The 26,220-nt window shown below is 34.7% G+C and overlaps 1 protein-coding gene across 1 annotated transcript in view; it reads left to right on the top strand.

Annotated features, from left to right (window-relative positions):
* The first annotated feature begins 1,990 nt into the window (after positions 1-1,990).
* Positions 1,991-26,220, top strand: part of LOC136855304 (U21-ctenitoxin-Pn1a-like) — a 51,533-nt gene continuing 27,303 nt past the window's right edge. The window contains exon 1 of the mRNA XM_067132208.1: positions 1,991-2,147. Within this exon, the coding sequence (XP_066988309.1) occupies positions 1,991-2,147 (157 nt within the window). The remainder of the gene's footprint in view (positions 2,148-26,220) is intronic.

The following is a 26,220-nucleotide window of genomic DNA, read 5'->3' as shown; positions in this document are numbered from 1 at the left end:
TATGTAACTTTAAGTAAAAAGTTTAACTTTTGCATATACTTTGGTTTCAAACATATGGATACACGTGACATAATTTATAATCATAAATATTAAGCTTCATATGCTTAATATCCAATTCACTCTACCTAGGGAATAACATACACCCATGAGAGAATTATAATTGATAAGCCTGGCATCACCAGTAGGAATCGAACTGCTGACTGGCTGGGACATGGAGACGTACAGTGCCACTTTTACCACTGAGCCATCAAGAGAGGTATAAGTTGATACCGTCTCTGCTGTACTTATGCCTATCGAATCCAGTTTTTTTTTTTTTTTTTACAATTTTCTTACAAGTTTCATGTGTTCTGTTTATTTATGTTACTTCTAGACTGCCCGAGTTGACCAGGATTACATAATGTCTACTTGTGGTAACACAAGCATTTGTATCCTTCCACCCCGGCCGTGAAGCATAAATCCGAGAGGCTAATTAAGACCAAATCTAAGCTGTGACCCAGTGTGTGGGGTACTGTTGGACCAGTTATTGACATCCTTCACGATTTTTTTTCTAGTTCTATCACACTGAGCTGATTTTCTTCCCACCAGCCTTGCCATGCTGGAAGGAATATGGGAATCAGGAACTGCAGCAACTGTATACAGTGGCTAAGGAGAAAGAGTAACAATAGAACAGCCTACCTCACATTCCCTCCTCTCATCTCACATAGAAAGGAAAACTTAAGAGCTTCGTGAATTTATTTTAGTGGCAGCGGAGAACGAAAGGTCATTATGGGCGAAGAAAAGTGTAAACAGATCCTCTGCCTGACCATTACCGTAAGTTACATTTAGTCTAAACTGAAATCATTGTGTCCAGGTTGCGAATAAGTTTTATACTGTTCAGCTTGTATTCAGTGTTTTAATCACACCATATTTTAAAGCCCGAGGCAACTTCTGCCACGAGCTTTCATTATCAAATATTGAGACAAATTGGTTATCTTGCCATGATCAACTGGTATTTGGTGTACTCTTTTTATTTATTTATTTTTTTTTTACCCCATAAGGTTTGACTCTTGGCTGGCCAGATTCAATTACAATTTCCCTTGGGCGCAAGTTAATCCCAAGGTATACTGAACTGTATATTAAATGGTATTTGTGGTTTAATATTTGTGGATATATATATTTGTATACAGGCTATATATAATGTGTATATATATACAGTATGTGTACATAGCCTACATGCGTACATTTATATAAATATATATTTATAAAATATATACAAGGACAGTATGTGTACAAACATAATTATATATATATATATATATATATATATATATATATATATATATATATATATATATGTATATATATATATATTATATATATATATTATGCCACAAATACCATGTAATATCAAGTTCACACTATACATTGGGAATAACTTACACCCATAGGAAATTACAACTGATAAGGTCTGTCATCACCTACATAAATAGGGCACTCCTCATTGAGCAACGTTGAGCCAGGTGAAGCTGATCTCATGACAGAATCCGCTAGGTATTAACTAATAACAGATACAAGGAAGACATCACTGAAAACTGCATAAACACGATGATGAATGATTTACAAAAAGTTTAAGGCAAGAAGCAGAGGAAGGGGGGAGGACAGTATGATCATCATTACAGGATGAACTACTGAGCCGCCTATAAACAGGAAGCCCAAGCCAACCGAGGGGCAACCCGGAACGGGATTCTGAACTGAGGATATTCTGTCGCCTGAACCTAATGACACCGTAGGAAAGAAAAACAACTAGGTCCCAGCGAAGGATAAAACAATAAATTTATGCTTTATGTAGGAAACTGTCAGTCCCTCCCCCCCACCAATCCATCTACACTCAGAAGGCATCTACAATTTCACCAAAACCAGAGGGCTATTTTTCATAGGAGGCCAACAGCAGACGAACTGATACAGGCAACGGCAATACTTGGTCGCAAAATTACGAACCGCAGACTGCAGAATGACGACTGCAGAGGCAAATATCCATAAAACTACACAGTCCTATCCGAAACGTCTTGGCAGCATCACAGCACGTCCTACCATTCACAAGGCGGCAGAGCACGTCGTATGTGGAGACCGGGACCCGGGTAACAAGGACATGACACTTGACTTTTCTGGTAAGCACAGTAGGCAATCTGAAGCCAGGGAACTTGTTCATTAGGTCTTGGGTGAAATATTTAGGTCGTCATTGTATTACTTTCTTTCCGCATGTAGCATTAAATACCAATGCTAGAAGAGCATTAATTTCGTAAAAATAAGATCATTCGACCTTTTGCACAATGTACAGTACCATGTAGGCCTATACGATACTGCGACAGCTCAATACTTCAATGCAGATAAACAATAATTTGTACATTACTGAGAAAATGTTAAAAAAGGATTTCTCTCTCTCTCTCTCTCTCTCTCTCTCTCTAAGTATATATATATATATATATATATATATATACTGTATATATATATATATATATATTTATATAATATATGCATGCACATATATATACAACATATAATATATACTTTTTACTGTGTGTAACTTAAGATGTGACAACGTGTTTGTCATGAATAGGTGACGACCTATAGCAACCTTGAAGTGGTTCACATATCTCGAGAGCTGTATTCCCATCTGTGTGCTCCTTCTGTGCCCCAGCCAGTAGTCTCAATAATTGCTAATGAACTCAAACCTGTAAAGCCTTGTATAGTAATGTAACACGTAAACTGAACCACTGGATATCCCTGGGTGACTTTTCGAGCTAAATAGCGCTTTTGAGGCTCATTTTACAGGTTTGTTAAGTTCAATTATTAATTCCCAATGTCACTCTACTGTAAATTTTATTGAAATGGGCCTCATTGGTAAATAATCCAGGCATTGCCTAACAAAGTTATCTGTCAGACTCGTGCCACTTGGCTCACTTGGGTGAGGGAGAAGGGAAAATATCAAGTTCAGGAACCGGAGATTTAAATGAAGAAGTAAAGCAAAGAAACCTAAACAAGAGTATGAACACCAAAAAATTATGGGAAACCCAACTTCCACAGAGAAAAAACTGAGTAATGGCTGATAACTGTATCGATATATCTGTGAATAAGGCCTATCATAATCACATTAAAAAACATAGGCCTGACATTGGACACAAATGCCTATGAATTATAATCAAACTACACACCAATACACACACACACACACACACACATATACACATATATATATATTTATATATATGGAAACGAAAAATTCTTATGACTGTCTCGAATATCATACCAAAATTGTTGGCCTTGCCAATTCATACTCACTAGGCCTAGGCTATCCGTAGGCAATATGATTACTCCCTCATGTTTATGACTCGATTAAACTAAAAGGTAATAATACAGACAGCTACCGAGATATTTACCGTCTATTGTATACGTTTATGATATTTACCGTCTATTGTTTGTTTTTACATTCATCCCCGAGGGGCTGGTACTAAACACGGTGCCCATTTTGCACGTAAACCGGTAGTTGCTGAGCTGGAGGGCCGCGATAGCAATCTGCAATTGCACCGTTTAACTTCTCTGTTTAATATGACATTACTAACAATGCACCAAATCATGTCTTTGAAACTCTGTGCTAGTAAATAGAATACTTCTCTAACCAAAGAGCTTTAAACCAGTAAACCGACAACTTGTACAATAAGAGCATTCAGACCCACAACCCATCCATAGTCCTAGACAATTGCGCCAATATTCAGAGCCAACTTGGCCACTACATACCTTTTTTCGAGGAGATGTTTTACGAGGCTCGCAACAGACCCTGGATAATGAGATGAGAACTTCCAAGTTTAAATTATTATTCCAATAAACGTCGATGGTATTTAGAAGAATGCCGTCCTCAACTAGACCATCTCCCGGAGCTGGCTACTCCAGAAGTCCAGATCACTATTTAGTAACCTCAATGCACTTGATCTAGTCTTGGTGCCTTACCAAATTCTTATTTCCTATCAATTTCAAACTAAATGTGGATACAGGCGGCTATTAAAACAATCGATCACACAATTATACGAAAAAATACAGGCATAGGTCAAGGATAACCAGCATATGTCAGCCAGTGACTATCAGGCTACACTTATTTCTTTGCATTTTCTTTCACGATCTAAAGCACTTAATTTCTTAACAATAACACTAAATAAAACTAAACGTAAAAAACGTAGTTACTACATCCAACACGGTGTTACGGCGGAACGAAAAATCAGCGGCCAACCAACCACCATCGCGGCTCAGAAGCAACTTCCTCTCTTCTTCCTCCTTCCCATCCATGCGTCACCCGCCCACACTAATTCTCACGGACTTCGAGATTATCAGCCCTCCTCCCTCTTTACCAATAGTATTATCGAAATGTATGTTTGGCAACATGTGCGACAATACAAGGGATTCATAACTACAAAATTAAATCATTCGTTAATAAAATCTTTATCGAAAATGCTACGTGACAACTTAGCAGTTACTGAAGTGCAAAATAAGTCACGATCCGTGAGAGAATGCCTCGATGGCAGGTAATTCCTTTTAGTTGATCTTGAATTGTTGCTGTCACTGAATACGGTTCCTAAGTATTAACGAAAGTACCCCACTTAACAGAAGTTATAGCTGAACATGGAAGAACAACCAATAAATGAGTCTCCGAAACAACGCAAGTAAAGAAAACGATACGCTTCTCAAAGTCGTGATTACATAGCGCGTGGAATGCAATGGGGTCTCTGTACTCAAGGGTCACTGGAGGAAGGAGATGGGTTGGAAGATGGGAGGTTTTAATGACGTCATGTACGAGGTGGGTGATGTACAGTGAAACTGGAGGGTGTGAGGATTAGATGCTCGTTACTCGCTAGCGCTTAGACTGTAATGACCGCAATTCTTGTGCTATGTACGGTGAACCATAAATCTCATTGATTTAGTAACCGAACTTCTATATGATATAGTTTATGCACGTACCAAAACTGTATTCGACTTCTGCACTGTGTTCATCTGAGAACATCATCAGTGAAGGATGTGCTGTGTCTAACAAACACGTTTAACTGACTAATATTCATATATCAGTATGATATTCAGTTTGTTAAGCCTGCGAACAATATGATTTGAATGGATTTCTTTGAATAATCATAAGACCATTTGTTTACATAAACTATTAGCCTCATTCCTTGATTTTTTTTTCTTGATAAACAACATTTCTACCTTTTCAGTAGTTCTCATCTAGAAATCAAATCGGTTCTGAAAATGAGTAAGTTTTTAATTGAGAATAACTTGAATTTATTTGAATTCTGAGCAGACTTCAATATAAAGTATGATTATTCATGGTTTTCTTTGCCAGGTCAGTTAACATAAAGTGAACTAAAATAATACACACTGATGTTGTCTTAGATATAACAAGATTCCATTTTCTCGTACCTACAAAAACATACAGTATTTCCTTTTAACAGCAACTTATCAGGAAAGTTTCCCTCATCTAAATCTAACAGTAAAGTTTATCTTTATCAGTTTTTTAATTTCTCTGATAAATTTTTTGATAGAAACTCATGGCTAAAATAGAGTCTGAAGGCTGAACTTAATTGGAAACTAAGCCTATTACTTTGTAAGAAATAAAACCATTTTAGAAAGCTTTTATCAGCCAAGTGTGAACTAAAAAGTTCTCCTGAGGCAAATGTACAACAGAAATTTTATGTATCCGAAGCCAAACCTATCGATGCGAAGCAAATGGAATTTAACAAGAATTAAGCCATCAATGTTTCGGTCTCGGCGGCGGAACTTGGCCATCATTCTCCGTCACGCGTCAGTTCGCCACGACCATCCCGGAGTTGCTTAATGAGAGAGGCTGGCGGTAACCGAGTGAGTTCGGTATGGCAGGAGCATGGCGTGCGACCGTAGACCGCATTCTTAAGAGAAGAAGAAGAAGAAGAAAAAAAGCTCGTTGTATGAGGACTTAAATGACCAACTTACTGGGTCTGACGTCATGAAGAAAGTTTATGGAAGAAAGTTTATGAACATTCGAGTTTACGTGTGCATACACAGAGAATAATAGTTAATACTAAAGCTATTATCATTTTCATTATAATCGTAAAACGAGAAAAACTTTCTGATGACTCATATACTGATGTATTAATTTTTTTAACTTTTGGGATACACAATATATAGAGCTAAGCAATAAAAGATAAATTACAAGAGTTATATATATATATATATATATATATATATATATATATATATATATATATATATATATATACACACACACACACACACACACACACATATATATATATATATATATATATATATGTATGTATATGTATATGTATGTATATATATCCGTGTCATGGTGGAAGGGTGTCTCTAAAGGGAAAACAAAACAACGGTCACTGCCACATTCATACAACTGAAGGAATTGTGGGTGAACCCCCTCCACAGAAAACCTTTACAAGTGCTGCTTCGGACCTCACCCCCACTATTCATACACTGTGGTATTCTTCTCTTGTTTATTGCATGCACTCTTGCTTCCTGAATATTATGGTCCTTGCTTTTCTATATCTTTTTTCACACCATCTATCCAGCATTATCTGCCTTTCTCTCTTCTTTCTTACCATATACATATTTTACACTTTTCAATAACATATTGCTCATTTCTCCCACATGACATAGCCATTCACAAAACCACCATCTAAGTTAACCTTTTTAACACTGTCGGATCTCACTCTTTCAATTTTTATTATGACAGATACATTAGTTCATCTCAACAGGAACTGTTTCTTTCATTCTGATGTCACAACCTCACTTTACTTTCAAAATAACAGTTGGCTCAACACTCCCTTCAAACATTCATACCTTGGCTTCCATTTCATAGGTACCCTAAGTCCTTTTTCAATCTTTGGCTTACGTACTACTGTTTTCCTTGCTTTACCTATTCTTTGACTCATCTCATCTCTCATACTATCACCATCCATTATATTTACTCCCAGATACCGCTTTGGAAAAAAACTACCTAAATTCTTCCACCATCTATACCAACATTCATGGGTCCATCTTCCCGCAGCCTTACTCTTTTTCATATTCACCACCAACTTTCTCATCTAATAAACACATTCAAGCTGTTTTCATTAGTGTCTCCAGTTTTTCTTAACTATCCCAAGTCAGTGCTGCATAATCTGCAAAAAGCCACTGCACACCCCACTCACGACTCTTGTGCACTGCTTGCAAATTTTCACCTAGACATACTTTCTTTCTCTGACTTCTAGCAGCACTTGTCCAAAAAAGATATTCAGACAAACTAGCCATTCTCATGTTTGTTTAAATATTCTAACACAATCTTTGCTTCCTTCATAAAAACGTATAATCACTCAAGAACTTATCTTCCCAGGCACCCCTCATCACCTACCACACTGCCCTTCTATCCTTCCCTGGGAATATTCTCACATTACTATTTCATAACAAAAGCTTGATAGACACACCTTCCTCTCTATACTTATAATGATCTCGCCTATCAATCCTACTGTTATCTATCACACTTTCTTAATCAGTCTTATCATGTACCTCCCGGAAAACTGTGCAATATTATGCTTCTGTAACTCATACAATTACAGTGGCCCATTCCTTCAGAACCATTTCCTCAACCAGACATACCTCACAAGTTCACAACCCTTTCTTAGCCACTATATGTAACCCTGAACACCATACCACAGCATCTCAGTTGAAGTTCCATAAACTCTTTCCGTCCTTCCATTTGTCTCAGCGCTTCTATGTCCTAAACGGTCACCCCGACAAGCATGCTAAAATTTACACTAACCTTTGGCCCACTAGTGCCACTCAAGTTCTGCATTTGCTAACTTTCAGCCAACAAATCTTCAAAATATTCGCTAAACTGAGATCAGATTGCATTCCACTTCAGACAGCATCTCTCGTTCGAGATGCTTGTTCATTAACCTTTCTTTCTAGATATTCTTTCCCGTGGAATAACTTTTAATTCTCCCAACAGTTCATACCCACTTTCTCTGTACATTTATTACTTGCCTCCTATTTCTGTCTTACTCTCTTCTTGACCCTGCTAACCTTTCTCCTACGCACCTGTAAACAATCTTCCTTTCTGTAATGCAATTGCATCTCAAACAATATCCCTTTTTCGTTCGCTTAATCTTTCACTTCCTCATCCAACCAATGTTTTCCTTGTCTTTTCCTATCCCCTTATACAACAAAAATAAGCTCCATTTTCCCTGAGTTGTGTGTGTGTGTGTGTGTGTGTATATATATATATATATATATATATATATATATATATATATATATATATATATATATATGAATATATCATAGCCCTATATATATGTGTATATATATGCGTGTATATATATGCATATATATAATATATATATATATATATATATATATATATATATATATATATATATATATATAATATATATGCATAGTATGTGTGTGTGTGTTTGTGATTCTATGAATGAGTATATATGTATGTATGTATGTATGTATGTATGTATGTATGCATGTATGTATGTATATGCTGTAAGCAGTCATGATAAGTATTCAAACAATGCTACATAAAGACAGAAATATCTTTAATGAGCAAATGAAGAATTTTTTTTTTTATCTATAAGATGGTTTCCAGTAAATAAAGACTTTTTTTTCTTATTCATGAGATGGTACTCATTCATTCCATCTGATCAGTTACTCCCCAAAAGTAAAACTTAGAGTAGTCTGTCTCCCACAGTTTTTATCTTCATCTACAGTCAGATGGCGTCATCTCCTCGGGGCACAGTAGGCCTATCCACACATCAGGTTAGGCTTATCTGGATACAAAATATTAGCACAGCAAACACACATCAGTGAGATTATCTTGATAAAGTTATTTCTTTAGACCCCAGTACGATTAATACATCGATGGTGACTCATCTCTGAGAACCATAAACGGCCTTTATAGGCTATACTGTACTGCACAATATCCATTCACTTCATGCAGCATATCTAGACGTGTGTGCTTATTAATTAAGCATTTGTGAAAACAAGATCTTATTTCTCACACACACACACACTACATATATATATATATATATATATATATATATATATATATATATATATATATATATATATATATATATATATATATTTTTATATATATATATATATATATATAATATTTTTATGTATATTATATATATATATATATATATATATATATATATATATATATATATATATATATATATATATATATATATATATATATATTATATATATATATAAAATTTCAGAGTATAAAATTTGTGTGTACTTTAAATGCATAGTAATATTCTACTGACATATAATACTGCAAAAAGAAACTAACTTTATCAACAACTCGCCTCTGATTTCGTATCGCTCTTAACGAAATTGGGAAAATCATTAAATCTCATCTTTTGTTTTCTGCAATTACTTTTCAGATGGATTGACATAATTTTTAGGGATATTAACAAATAATTCAAGTATCTTTCTGTATATAACTCGCGAACATTAAGAGACAGTTGCCAATACCAGATCATTTGCAGTTAGTTAAGGCCCAAGTAGGAGTTACTTTAAGACACAAGGGTGTTCAGTATGTTGGGTATTGTTTGTAAGGCGGACCTAACACCATCAAAAATTTATCCAACATGGCATATTAGCATACAATTCGAAAATGCATGGCCAAGCTGGAAGGACTGAACTACATTTTGGTGATCGTCCAGCCAACATGTTTACGCCAAAGCTCTCTAGCGCATTCTAACATTTGATCATACACCAACTGCAGTCTGTGTAAACATGTTGGCTAGACGAGTACCAAGCTGTGGTTCAGCTGTATAGTTGGACACAAATGTTTGGCAGTGTATAGACTGTATCAAACTCTCTAGCAATCGATACGACTGGTTCATATTTCGTCATCTCCGTTATGAAATGTTTTCTCATTTAACCGCTATATTAAGAAAAAAAGGTGAAATGTGTGTGTGTGTGTGAGAGAGAGAGAGAGAGAGAGAGAGAGAGAGAGAGAGAGAGAGATAGATCATATCTGGGCCATATTCTTCGTCGGGGTAAGGGGGACCACTGAACCAAATTTCTATTTTCTAACAACGAAGCGGCCAAAAACCCAGAAATCTATGGAGTACAGATTTAGCGAAAGACGTCGCATCACGAAAATCGCTCTTCTGTTCGGTCTAAACCTCAGTCAAGCTTAGCAAAACCTATCCCTGGCAACACCTCCTTCCGCTTCCCCCGATTTGCAATACAGTCTATACCTAACGACTGGATGGCTCGATATGACACAAGAAATACGAAGTTATGAACTGTACAGTAACGTGCGACAATATGGCCGGGTCTCCCAGCTGGCTTCATTTGCATGCGAAACGAGGCAGGTCCGTAAAAAGGGCAGATGGTATCTCTGCCTTTGTTATCGATTCCGGAGAGCCATTCTTCCTCTGTCAGGGCGTGACCTCTCACGCTTTTATTTTGGAGTCCATCCCTCGAGCCAATTCACGTTTCCTTTAACAAGCGGTCCCGTTATGCCTTTTGTATTCAGACGGGGCTGCTTTCTAACACCTCTCCTTTGATTTTTGACTCTTCAGAGAGAGAGAGAGAGAGAGAGAGAGAGAGAGAGAGAGAGAGAGAGAGAGAGAGAGAGAGAGAGAGACTCTGTGTCATTTGTTTGAGCTGGATGACAATGCAAACTAAATAATATAGACCCACACTCTTCCTTTTCATTTTATTCTATACAAAATATATTATCATCTCACGGTCTCCATTGTTCATGAAAAAATTTACTTAATGTCACATATACTGTATATCTCTGACAGCACCAAATCAGGATGTGTGTGTCAAATGCAGCCTTACTGAACGAAGCACTATTTTTCATTTTTTCAGGCTCGGATAAACTATCCAGAAAAAATACTTATAGCAATTAAATAATCAGTTTCATTTTCGAATCTTCTTCGAGCATTAATTCTCCTGACTCATTCCTCGACTCGGCTCCAATTCGTCTGTGTTGCCACCCCTGACTTCGCCACGTAATCGAAAAATTGGCCCACTCACCCCTCCCAAGAATGATCAGTCTTGTTTCATATTAGCCTTTCGTATTCATTTCCTTATACGAAAACTTTTAAGTAAAATTCTTTAGCAACTGCACAGCCTATCTTTAATCAGGTAAATACAAAGGGTGAAGCTGAAAACTCAGGCCTCAACATTAAAAGAAAATTATTGACAATAGTGGAATGAATCTGGTTTTTCTTGATAACCACGGATTACATTTTATATACGCTTTTTATAACTATGGATTTTGAGTTGAGGTGAGTAAAAATGCAAGATACACGAAAAATTGGGTTGATAACTTGGCTTTTTTCTCTGCTATTTATGTGGATTCCACATGAGGGAAGCTGGAGACCTATATGTAGACCGGACTGGAAGGAGAAAGGAAAGAAAATGGCAAGAAAGCATAAGAGTTAGATGTATATCATTAGGAAGCGAAGGACCTGTCTCTTAGTTATGAAAGGTTTAGTAGTAAAAAAACGGAACAAGGAAAAATTTCACAGCCTGGTGGTAGAGGGAAAGAAATATCCTGGATGCCAAGCAACCTCAGGAACAGCATTGTTCTCTACAGAGTAAATGTGGGATGTGGCGGATAGACGTGTGTCCTTTTCCTCCAGGAACGGGACATAAACCGAAAGAGCAAAGGGTAAAGAGGCCTCGAAGACCCTTTTCACCTGAGGGAAAGGGTATCTAAGGAAGTAAGCCCAGTGCCGGTGCTCAGGCACATTGCTTTTGAATCATCCTTGTCAGGAAGGAAACAAGTAAAAAATGCACCTAAGTTTCACCGGCGCAATCAAGTTTTCTGGATAGCGTATAATGTTGCATGAAACTCTCGTCGATGTGCTGCAGTATGAAACTCTTAGGCACGACAGGGGCGGCAGCGCTCAGTTGCTCCGCAGATGCGGTCAAGTGAAGATGCGTTGGCGGTTGGCACCCCAGACGCACGGTCAATGGTTAACATTAACCTCAAATCAAATAAAAACTATTGAGGCTAGGGGCTGCAATTTGGTATGTTTGATGATTGGAGTGTGGATGATCAACATACCAACTTGCAGCCCTCTAGGTTCATTAGTTCTTAAGATCTGAGGGCGGACAGAAAAAGTGCGGACGGACAGACCAATAGCCATCTCAACAGTTTTCCTTTACAGAACACTAAAAATTGAAATTCCCCCTCAAATAGAGAGCGATATTGCAGACAAGAATGGACAAAGCCATTGTATATATATATATATATATATATATATATATATATATATATATATATATATATATATATATATATATATATATATATATATATAAAATTGCGATATCGAATCAGAGTATTTATATTTTTTATCAAATTTTTAGGACTAAATTACGTGATACCTCAACGATAACCTCTACATATTCCGAATTACTAACATTTCTATCCTAAAAATCTGAGGTATCGGATGGAGGAATGAAAGATTAAGAAAAACTGATGCTTTGGAGCTGGTGAACTCACAGATCAGAATTGAAAGACGAAGAAAAAACATTTCAAAGCTGAAAACGAACGCAGGAGAATGCTGGGAGGAGACAGATGCTTGTAGGGCTGAATCATCATTGTTTTTCTCTTATATCTGTTCCTGAGCCTTGCGCTTTCATCATTTCATATGTTACACAGGCATCCGACCAGCACTTGGACTCATCGTCTTTGACGTCTATAAGACGACTCTCTAGCTGTTCTCATAACATCCACTGTTATCTGAAAGGGTTTATCATATCCACCACTTTGGTATTGAAAGCTCCATGGAAACTCCATTTACTGTGCGCTCTCCCCAGCCTGTCAGAGAGAGAGAGAGAGAGAGAGAGAGAGAGAGAGAGAGAGAGAGAGAGAGAGAGAGAACTGAAACATCCCTAAATGTGTTGAAGAATCAGTCTTACGTAATGTTCCTACTAAAGTCCTAGGCATCCCAAATCACACTCACCATCATCAAAACACACAAACACGCACACACACACACACACACTACTTGAGGGAAGGAACTTGGCAACGCTAAATAACTTTAAACCTTCTGAAAATTAAGGGCGTTTGTAACTTTTCCAAAAATGAAACATAAAAATGGTCCCGATTCAGTGTAATCGTCCACGAATTTACGATGTTCCGTTTGTCAAAATGCCAGGGAAGTGTCAAATGCATAAACGCAAATCCGCGCAAATATTCGAAGATTTATGGCGACATGTTAAAATCGTCAGCGAAAATACTGACATAAAAATTGAACTCCCGTGTTTTGCCTTTTTGTTCATTTTTCGAAAGAGGAGGGGTTGGTGAACTTGGGCTTGCAGGGAGTTACAGACGAATATTCGCCTTATTTTAAACTTCAACATGGACCGTGCGTTTCCTTATAAACAGATAATGATATGAGGAATGATAGTGAAAATAATGCCAGTAATAATGGTGAAGATGGTGAAAACAATGATTTTAGTGATAACCAGAAAACGCCTAAGTATAGGACTTCTGCTAACGTCAAAGAAATTTCTTTTGTGTATATCAGACACGAAATTTTCCATCTGAAAAGATTTTCATGTAATCTGTGGGTGAAAAAGTCCATCAGTTTCTTGGCAACTATTTTGTAGAAATTAACAAAACAGTCTGGACAATTTGCTGTCATTTCGCAACGTTAGAAAAGAAATAAAAAATTCCTGAATCCGCATCTGGGTTCAGATCTGATCAACTTTTCATCCCTTCACAAAATTTTACTGAAAAAGTTTTAATAACTGAATCCATCTAGAATTCTAATCAACTATTTTTCTCAGCACACCCTTTCACAAAATTTCATCGAAAACTGTCGATAACTTCTCGAGATGTCTCGCAGACGTTCAGGCAGACATGGCTGAGAATACTGAACCTATTCACAAGTTCACTGATGGAAGTAATTACTTTAAAAATGTGCAATTATTTAACGATGGCATGTGCAATAATCGTAATAAAAATGATCATGGGAATATAGTGGACTGGTTTTTATTGTGTTCTCACACGTCATAAAGACTCCATATAAGCAAATGCCTTCTTACATGAAAAGAAAAATACAAAACTCCGATTTTTTTTTTTTGTCTCAATCGCATTTCTATAAAGCATGGAGAAACATTCAGGGCTGGAAAAACCTACATAATTAAATCATTCTGATATTCATAAAAATATATGTTTGGAAATAAGAGAGTGTGAATGATTTAAGTTTTTTTCTTAAAACAATGTTCAACTCAAAGGTTTAACATTGAGCTTCATGTCTATTTGTCTCTCACCAATAGAAGAAATGTGCTCTTCACACCTTCTTTAAGATACAATAATCTTTTTATTTCTTGTTCAAGAATATACAAATCTAACTTATATCCTGTACATCTTAAAAGTTCATAACAGCCAATCTCAAGATTAAATGTATGACTCACAGCTCATTAACATTTACTTAAGAAACTGTGAAATACTGCTATCTTGATTAACATCTTTGTTTTTCAACCAGAATCAATATAAATCTAAGTCAGGTTATGTTTTATAATTCTCATAGTAGTACAGAGAAACGTTTTCAGCTTGCATGAAAAAGAATGGAAATGCAAAACGCTGAACATGATAGAAATTAATATCAGAAAAGCTGATTAACATCACATTCACTTATAAAAATAATGAAATGTGCTAGAACTTAATGGAGACATACACAATGGAATTGATTTTAAACAAAAGAAAAATTTAGATAACAAAGTCGGTAGAGGTAACCTCTATTCTATAAATAAATTATATATTTATAATTATATATAGCATATATAGAAATATATATAGCACATATGAAAAAGATATGGAGTATGTATAATATACTGTACATATGATAAAATTATATATAAATATAAACAATAGATATATAATATATAAAATTTTCGACATTCACTATCAAAAATAATTCCCTTGTTTAGGTGTACCATAACACTGTGGTTTAACATAATTCAATAAATTACTTAAACAAAGAAAAACATTCACACATTGGCGGTATACATATATGTATAATATATGTACACACATAATACATATACACACATATATATATATATATATATATATATATATATATATATATTATATATATATATATATATATACATCTATATATCCTGACTGTGGGCCCGTCATGATTAGCTTTCAGGTACCCAATTTATTTAGGTCAAAAGAGGCATGACAAATTTTTCAGGAAACGGGCTTAAGTTGATTTCTTTCGGGGAAGATCGATCTTGGGATCCTAGAATCTCACTTGTTAAATGAAATTCATCAGATGGGAGAACAGGGCGCTAAAATTAATGTCTTTAAAGTATTTTTGTTTTAAATGAGTGGAATATAAACACCTTTGCAGCGCAAAAGGTGTTTCGAAATTCGAGAAGTGTCATGGCGTTTCTGGAGTCTTGGTCTTCGAGTTCCATCGCTTAACAGCATCACTCGCAAACCTTTTCCTAATGCTTAAATATTTTTGTGCATTCATTTGAGGATTTACTGTTATTTGCTTTTGTTTATAATGTATAATTAGTTTTAACCTTTTTATATATAATTCTGTCCTCATCCACTTCCTACAGAAGACTGCAAGTCCAGTTTACGACCGTTTGACGCTTTCCATAACGAAGCCTACGTTCCAATAACAACGATAACCTACAACGCATATATTATGTTATTGCGACTCTTATTTCATCCAGCGAGCGTTGGCACCTTCTTTGATAAATGGGGTGAGTAAATGGGAGCAGCAGATGCGATGAATGTCAGCGAGGTGTTTAACGCTTCGGGAAAATTGCACTAAATCTTGTTTTGGGAATATTTGTATTGGATTAGTGTTTCCTGCGTGGAGCGTGAAAAACAGAGAGCGAATTTATAACCTAATAGTTTTTCATGGTATGAAATATGGGTATGTCACGAACGCTGTTATTTTGGATCTCGGCTATTGATCTGATATTCCTGTTAGTTTGTAATTTTGTTTTTGTTCAAAGGTAACATTCTTAACACACATGAGAAAAAATTATTGTTAAAATAGAAGAGGTTAGACAAGTGACATCTTTACAATGAGTGGGAACTTTAGAACCAATATTGACATACCAGGTTAAAATGATTGTCTATACTTCCTTTTACTGAAAGGGAAATGTAAAAAAAAAGGAACATATTAAATGTCAGAATAAATCAAGATGTCTATTCAGTTAGAACTGACCAAAAGAATAATTCTCTTTTTGTACACTTGAGTGAAAAATCACATAGAACTGACTCAAGGTGTAAAAATATTGTTTCCAGAAATCTCGTATTCTGCATTAATACAACTAACAAAGGAGAATAAAAAGAATTTAAGCACAGGTCTGCACGGCATTGATTCTATTCGGCACAAGGCGTTCGAAGCAGATTTAAAAGAGAACCTCAAGAATCTCGATAATCTTTGCAATGTCGTTTACCTCTCCCTGTTTTATCCTGAACATGAATAAGCCCTAGACAGCTATCTCTCACCAGAAAACCCACCTCAAATATATTGTCCTTTGTAGGCCTTTAAATGGTTATATACCCCTTTTATCTTAGCTGTTGTTTGTAAAAGCGAGTCTTCTATGTAATCTTTTGTCCCACTGTCTGTAGTGTACCTAAACAATGCCTCAGAATAAAGGTGGAAGATCTTGCACTCTATTGTATCACTTTCACCATGGCTATATAATCTGTACCATAAGAATAGGAAATACTGGGTAAAAATCCGGGCACGTTTCGTCGTTAGTACTTCTAAGGCATCCTCAGAAAGACTGATAAACAGTGGCAGAAAATGGCAATATATATATGGTGCAGTGGCAGAACAAACGAACTTACAACCACTTGGAAAAATAGTCTCACCCGATAAGTGGAAAAAAAAGAGGAAGAATTGAACTGAATATAGAATTTAGGTCCAAGACCAAGCACTGGGACCTATGAGGTCATTCAGCGCTGAAAGGGAAATTGACAATAAGAGGTATGAAAGGTGCAACAGGAGGAAAACCTCGCAGTTGCACTATGAATCAATTATTAGGAAAGGGTGAAAATTAAGACGGAAGAAAGCAAATATAAAAGGAGGTACAGTAAAAGAAACGAAAGGGGTTGCAGTTAGGGTTGAAAACACGCTGCAAAGAACTTTAAGTAATGCCTACATTAAACTAACTCATGTATGAGGTCAGTAATCATTTGCTTATGGGCCTCTTTGAATTTTGAAAGGGACCCGTGGACCACCAATCCAAATCATGAGCATCGTCAACTAATTTACCAAACACCTGGATGGAACCACGATTTTGCCTTAGGGTGCGCCTACATTACAATAAAAAAAGACATAAACCCACTTCGGTAGCTCATCGCATTCATATCACAAACAGGTTAAAAACAAGTCAGCGACCATACACAGAGGGAGATTCTTTGGCCAATGCTAGATAATTGTATGAAGCACTAGTTAGAGCTACCAATAAGTCGTTGGCTTGTATTCAACTTCTACGTGATGTGTGTGCGATAAGCTGCCCAAATGTGTTTATGACATGCTTTACTCTAGTGTGGATGCACTCTCAGGCGACTGGTTGAACTTCACTTTGTCTTTTAGTTCAGTAAACAGCGTGGAAATAGTTCAAGAGCTATAACATTTCCAGTGAAAAAGTTAAGTATATCTTAGTTTAACCAGACCACTGAGCTAATTAACAGCTCTCCTAGGGCTGGCCCGAAGGATTAGATTTATTTTACGTTGCTAAGAACCAACTGGTTACCCAGCAACGGGACCTACAGCTTATTGTGGAATCCGAACCAGATTATGACGAGAAATGAATTTCTATCAACAGAAATAAATTCCTCTAATTCTTCATTGGCCGGTCGGAGAGTCGAACGCTGGGATTTCCAGTGAGGACGTGAGCCATCATGTTAGAGGTAGCCATCAGTAAGGTTATATAAATATACACATAACGGTAGCTGATAAATTTGGAATAATAGTAATTTGAAATAAAAGTGATTATGTAGAAAAATGAGCAATCTTTTGAGTGATGAAAACATACAAATCAACTCAATAGAAGTCCCGCTGAGGGTGAGCAGTAATTTCAATAGTTTCTTTAGTAAACTAAATGAATTGGTCCCATCAGTAAAATTCACTATGGAAAGGGAAAATGTCGGTAGCCTAGTTCTGCAAATTTTAGAATGCCTGATACACAGAAGCAGTGAAACGTTTAAATACAGTCATTTCAGAGTGCCTACAAATATTTCTGCATACGTACATCTTTATTCAGCGAAAAGCAATGAAGAAATTAGTTTTTACATCCATGTTCATATCAGCAATAAGTATATTATGCCCTGAGTAAAGTGATGATGAATAATTTAAATTAGGAAGATAGGCAGCGAAGCTTTCGGGGCTAAAAATTAGAAATTCATATGAAAATATTTATATTTCAAATGATAACATTTACATTCCAATATTTCTACTACTAAAGAATGGCGTAGCCATTAAATACGTGGTGGGAGGTTTGCTACCATACCTGAAAATGAATTGTAGCACCGCAGTTTCAACGAGTCAATTTGCTCAAGCTTACCATATAGTACCATTTTCTATAAGAGAACACTTACATTTTCTTTCGTTTCTTGCAACCACCAACTTTGGAAGTAGTAAGCTTTGATTTTGCACCATTTTGTCTACGTAAATGATGCTTTTGGTACACGTTTAAAATTCAGTTTTATGCTTGACATAAGATCTTCTCAGCTACAAACATGATGATTATACTGGGTTGAATCGTGTTCCTATCAACAGGCTACTGAACACTAAAATATTCTCCTTGAAACGTGACGACACAACGAATTGAATATATATATATATATATATATATATATATATATATATTATATATATATATATATATATATATATATATATATATATATATATATAATATAAATGGGCAAAATCACTGGACTAAAAGTAATTTAACTAAAATAATGCAATTACTAAAGGAGCTAAAAATAATGACAAAAGTGGGATCGAAAAACATTTAGATATTCATGTTTATCTCATACGAACGATGATATCATACAATGAGAGAAAGCCTTTTAAAGTTACATTCCTTATGAAAGCGTGAATTTCGAGTTTGTGTGTGTTTGTTTGTTTGTTTGTTTGAGAGAGAGAGAGAGAGAGAGAGAGAGAGAGAGAGAGAGAGAGAGAGAGAGAGAGCAGTTTCACAACACAATGGCCATGTCTCTCCAACGTTGGAAAGCATATTTAAATCGATTAAATCGAGATTTTCTTGATCTCAAGTTTAATAATGAACATTACTTCTAAATTCACGGCAATGCCTTTGGGAACTCGAAGGTGATCGGCGGTTCATTATTAGTTTTCTGTCAAAGAAAACTTCTGAGATGGCTATTTATTTGTCCGTCCGCACTTTTTCTGTCCGCCCTCAGATCTTAAAAACTACTGAGGCTACAAGGCTGCAAATTGGTATGTTGATCATCCATCCTCCAATCGTCAAACATACCAAACTGCAGCCCTCTAGCCTCAGTAGTTTTCATTTTATTTTAGGTTATTAACCGTGATCGTGCGTCTGGCGCCGCTATAGGTGCCACAAACACATGCCACCACCGGGCCGTGGTTGAAAGTTTCATGGGCCGCGGCTGAAAGTTCCATGGGCCATAGCTGAGATTCACACAGCATTATACGCTGTACAGAAAACTCGACTGCGCCGAAGAAACTTCGGCGCATTTTTTACTTCAGTGAAGACAAACGAGCAGCTGAATAATAATCACACACACCTGAAATGTGTCGTAATCATATGTGCCAGCTATGATGTATCGAGGCTTTCAATCATTTTTCGTTTTGCCCAACTAACAACTTTCGGTGTCCTGGTTAAGTCTAGTTTACCTGGGGGGAAAGATCCTTACCAAATTATTACCCCATTCCTTTTAATTACTCACCAATTTATCTTGTGGATTACTTTCACACTAATGGTGAGTATCCACGCTCAGCAATTACCTTTTCTCTGGACTTCTTACTTATCTCTTTATTTCTTAGAGGAAGTGGTCATACTGGCTAATAATTAATAGAATATTGCTATTACACATTTAGGTCATGTTCACGTCTACATCGAATAAAGTCAATATGACAGATATAGATGCTAATGATTAACAAGTCAAATATTAAATATATATATATATATATATATATATATATATATATATATATATATTTATGTATATATTTTTATATATATATATATATATATATATATATATATATATATATATATATATATATTCTTATGCTGTGGTTTTCATAATGCATTAATCTCCCTGTGTGTATCTGAGTATTGTTGTATACTGTATAATCTTATGTTCAGATGCGCATATGCTATAGAGAGTTAGCGTAAGGTAGAATTGTTGCACTCTGTATGGTTTGTAAGAAGGGACGGTAGGCGTGTAGAGAGGAGGGACAGAGGCTGATTGTTCTGGAGAGAGAGTGGTTGTTAGTCAGTATTCAAAACTGCTTAAGTAATGCATTCCATTGGGACGCGACCAAAACACTGTGGGGTGGAAAATTCCATTACGAAAGTTGCCTAACGTCATCCAGGAATTTTATATGAAAAGATGTTTTCCATTCTTATTATAATAACTAGAGATTCTCTTGTTCTGAAACTATGTAATAATAAATATTATTATTAACTGTAATTCCACTTTGTCTCTAATTATCGTTTTTAAAGAGTTTTTTAAAATAGAGATCTCGTCTAGAACCTGTTCACACATTCGACCCACCCACCCGTCTGCGTATGGACACCCATACAATTCTTACGAAGGGTCACTTAGAGACCAAAAGCGTTGGTGAAGAAAGATGCGCTTTCTCTCTCTCCCTCTCTCTCTCTCTCGCTCGCTCGCTCTTGTTGTAATGTAATTGATATTTTTAGAAGATGGTCGCTCATATCCTTTAACTGTTTAATTCCTTAGTAAATGTGTCTGAGTTATCTGAACAGTGTATTTTATTAAGTGTGTGTGTAACGGCGCCTGATTAAAAACACGAAGCAATTTGGTACCAAGGTATTGTAACATAATTATTTGTATTTAGTGCACTAAAAATAAGGTTGCGGTGAATATATATGAAGATACCTTTTCACTTTTTTTTATATTTTTTTGTGTTATATGTTTTATGCTTTATCTTTTGAAGAATTTTTTTTTATACATATATGTGGTGTGTTTGCTATTGCCTTAATTTTTGCTTTAAATTTTTTTATATTTAATTTTTTGCAGAGTATATTTCTGTGTCTTTTGTATCCACATTTTTAAATGATTGATTTATTTGCTTTATTTTGTTTAACACTTGGGAATTAATTTACTTACAGTATATTTCCTTTCAATCAAGTTTTGTTATTTAACAATTTACATTTTACTTGAATAATTTTTTGATTAATTAATAAATTAATTTCTGATTTAATTTTGACTGATGATTAATTCAGATTTAATCCAATTTTGTTTTGTTTTCAAGTAATAATAATTTCCCTGAGACTGTTAAATGTCATGTATAATCTTTGAATTTAGAAATAAATTTTTGTATTTAAAATATTATATCAGAGTTTCATTCATTGACCCACCAGTAATTTTGATTTGAATTAGAGATAGAGTGGTAAGTGAGATGTTTTCCTTCAAGTAACTGAAGTGAGCTCGAACCAGGGAAATGAAATAAATAGAAATACTTGAATTTTTATAATGTTAATGGAGTGACGCCCTTAGATTTTACCTCACACCTGTTTAACGAACTTAATCTGCTTTCTTTCATGATTGATAAGTTTTATAAGGGATCACTGTTGCCTTTAGAGAAATCAGTCGTTTTGTATGTGTGATGAGGGTTCAGGTGTCTGGCTGTTGTGAGGTAACTATAATTGTTGAATAAATGGTAAGTTTGGTAATCAAATATCAAGCACTTAGATACCAGGTTTGATTTGAAGAACAGACACTGGACACTTCGTCACAATATATATATATATATATATATATATATATATATATATATATATATATATATATATATATATATATATATATATATATATATATATATATATATATATATAATATATATATATATATATATATATATATATATATAATCCTTTCTAATGGGTACTCAGTGAACATGATATCAGTCGATATTTAAGTAAAATCTGAAACTGTACCTATATTACAGTAAACAATGAACAAGAGAATATTTGGAAAACGGATCTTAATAGTGAGTGACAACGCGAAGTTATAGAGAAAAGTTTATACAGAGATTTCAAGTCGAACGTCTTATTCTGATGCTGAGATCATAAAAGAAGCTTTAGGTATCATAATTAAAACCTCCTCTTTATACAGGAGAAAAGAACGAGATCACACTAACTTACTATAACTGTATCTCTAAAACATCTTTTAAAAAAACAACAGATGAGATTTGGAATAGTAAAGAGGCTCTAAGAATCATAATAAAAACTTCTTTATAAAAAGAAAAGAACAATACTACGAGATCATACTATCCTACAATACACTGTATTTCTTAAACATCCTCTAAAAACCAACAGGTGAGATTTAAAATGAATAGACTGCATTCTAGTTATACAAAGGCCAATGGATGGGCATCACAGGGCCGCAGGCTTGATGGAATCAGAAAAATGGTGAACAGCCCGAAGGAAACAATAGACCTACCTCTTGAAAGGGAAAATCGTCACCGAACTGAACAGTTCAAAGACTGTTAATTTTCACAGAGAAAATACATTAGATGGATGCTTAGTGGGCGTTACATTATTGTCTGAATTAGGAACTAATGTCCACAGTCCAGCACAGGAGTAAATAAGAAATATAGCAGAAAAGAAGCGAAGCAATCTCCTGCCTGAAAGAGAAAGAATCGACACAAATGATAAAGGAGTGATCACTGATTAGATGAATTGCTTTGCTTTACGTCTGACAAGAAGGCGAAAAAAGGGGGGGGTGGTAGGGGAATGGAAGACATTCAGGTATAACAGCATTCTTCTAAATACGACAGATATATAATTACTATAGAATTTTAGCAACTGGTCAGCAAAAATAATCTGTTGAACAGAAAAAACGAACTTACGACATCGAAACAAAACGTTTAGTTTCTTAAAGGCACAATCAGATTTTCGAACAAAAGTTCTCTCTTAAAAACAAGCCTAAAACTGACAAAACTGAACTTGAGTCACAGTTGTATCGCCATTCACACAGGTTTTCAAGGTCAACGTGGACGGATAAATATGGCTGTGAGATAAATAAAAAATTCAAGGGAATGTAAAATCATAAACAGGAAAACGGATATACCGAAAAGAGTTATGATTAAAGAAGGAGGGATAAACGTTAGCGGAAAGTCAGGCTCTAAACGAACCTTTATGCCAGACACTACTGAGTACCACAGGGATAACTTGAACGAGAGATCTTCAAGTTAACGAACCATAGTATCTATGGATCCTCCAATACAAAGTAATAATTAATCTTTCGTGCAAATCACCTCATATTTTCAAGTGAACTTTCACACAGTTTTCGAGGTTTTGAATCAAAATTATTTCTTAATTCAGACACCAGCCGAAAAAAAATCCTTTCCATTTTCATACGAGTAGTAAACAACAATGGAAAATATTTCATGGGTAAGGTAATTATCACGTTAGACCAACGTTATTTCAGAAACATGAGAACGCAATTCTCAATAGCAAAAGCTATATAGCAGAAAGTGTATGGGATTTCAAGACAAATTAGGTTTGTTTGAAGATTCAAGCTCATAACTGAACTCTGAAATTGAAGAATATTTAACATATATGCAGGCTCGAAAACCACTATATTACAAAAAAAAAAAAAGTTTGATTCTTATATCAAGAGGAAACCAACGTTGAAAGATCATATCACTAAAAACAAATAAGCGATAAGAGCGTGAAAAAATTCAATTACGAATCAATAAATTAAACAGTATTTACGCGCAAGTGCTTGGAACGTTGTTCATACAAACTGAAGGCTATGCAAAATCATGGCCAAAAAAAAAAAAAAAAAAAATGTATGATCCCAGACCATAGATGATGGAACTCGGTCCTTTAATACCGATAATATTTGCGACATTATAATCTGATATAGAAATACAAAGATCAAGTGTGAGTTATTATCCTTTTATTGATCCAGAGAAGAAACAGAAATACTCATATATATACATATATGTATATGTGTGTATATATATGTATATGTATACTGTATGTATATATATATATATATATATATATATATATATATATATATATATATATATATATATATATATATATATATTGTTATGTCGTTAATATTATCGGCAATAAAGGACTTGGTTTTATCATCTGTCGTCTGGAGGTCACAGTTTTTTACGTTCAACTTATATATATCTGTATCTATCTATCTATATCTGTCTATGTATATATATATATATAATATATATATATATATATATATATATATATATATACACATACGTATGTATATATATAAATATATGTATATGTATATATATACATATGACGAAGGAAAAATAAAACCATGTAATCCCCAGACAATAAACGAAGGAAGTCAGTCTGTTAATGCCGATAACATTAGCGATATCACAACCCTGTAATCATTGCACAACGTATCGCTGCATAGATAAAATCAAGATCAAGTGTGAACACTATTAATTTACTAATACAGAGAGGGAAGCAGAAATACATCTTATATATATATATATATATATATATATATATATATATATATATATATATATAATATATACATATACATATACACACACACACACACACACATATATATATATATATATATATATATATATATATATATATATATATATATATATATATATATATATATTTTAGACTGTGTGTGTTCTCCTTTTGATATGCTCCAGAATAATCTTCATCTGAATGCACATAAGAAATAGGTGTATATTATACATATATTTATATATATACATATATATATTTGTGTTGTCTATCATATTGGATACATGGTCCTTAAATTAACCTCAATGGTGAATAAACGACATAAAAGTGAATAAATGACTTAATGGTGAATAAATTCGGTAAACTCAGTGAATCTGCATTCTGTGTAATGGGGCCCACTTGGAATTTCGGCTCTCAGGAACAAAGCGAAGGGGGAACTTTCGGAGGCTAATTTGAATTCTGGCGGCTTCATGGCATCTGTTCCCAAAAATTCGGTCTCTCTACTTTGTGTCTAAGTTGAACCTAATTTTAACCTAAAGTATTTTAACGAGACCAAGGTTAGCCCCTACGGGAGAGTGAATGATGTTATCTAAAATAACCCTTTATCAAATACCTTAAATAATGTATGTATACTTACAAGCTGGGATAATTACGCAAGCACCCGCGTACGTGCACACGTACATTATATATTGATATACAAGAATATATATATAAATATAAATAAATATATATATATATATATATATTATATATGTGTGTGTGTGTGTGTGTGTATAGACATGTATATATATATATAAATATATATATATATATATATATATATATATATATATATATATATATATATATATATATATATATATGTATGTATATATATATATATATATATATATATATATATATATATATATATATAATGTATATATATATATATATATATATATATATATATATATATATATATTGTACTATATATATATATATATATGTATACGTGTGTGTGCATGTATATATAATGTGTGTGTGATATATATTGACGGACAACCTTCTGGCTCTAGGAAGCAACACCTGACCACAGCCTACCGGGTTAGAGGTGAAATCCGCTTATCACGTCAGCAATGCTCATAACTACGTGTAACAGAAACATCTGCGGTCTGGGTCTGACCCAAAAGCGTTCATACACAGACTCATTTCACCTTTGGAAACACCTGTGGGACAAATCCTTCGTTCAGCATTATGATGATTCAGTACCTGATAGTCTTGCTTCTGAGCGCAGTCAGTGAGGTGGAAATGAGATTTTCTGAAGTTAGTTTCGAGCGTTTTAGAAGAGATTCGATGGCTGAGGATGGAGGGAAGATGATATTCGGAACGGGTAAGAAGCATTTCATTTATATAGACGTTTCCATAATAATTATTTGTGTG

Source organism: Macrobrachium rosenbergii, chromosome 31 (assembly GCF_040412425.1).
Source record: "Macrobrachium rosenbergii isolate ZJJX-2024 chromosome 31, ASM4041242v1, whole genome shotgun sequence".
Taxonomy (NCBI): Eukaryota; Metazoa; Arthropoda; class Malacostraca; order Decapoda; family Palaemonidae; genus Macrobrachium; species Macrobrachium rosenbergii.
Note: the sequence above shows the minus strand (reverse complement) of the source record. Positions and strands in the feature narration are given on the sequence as shown.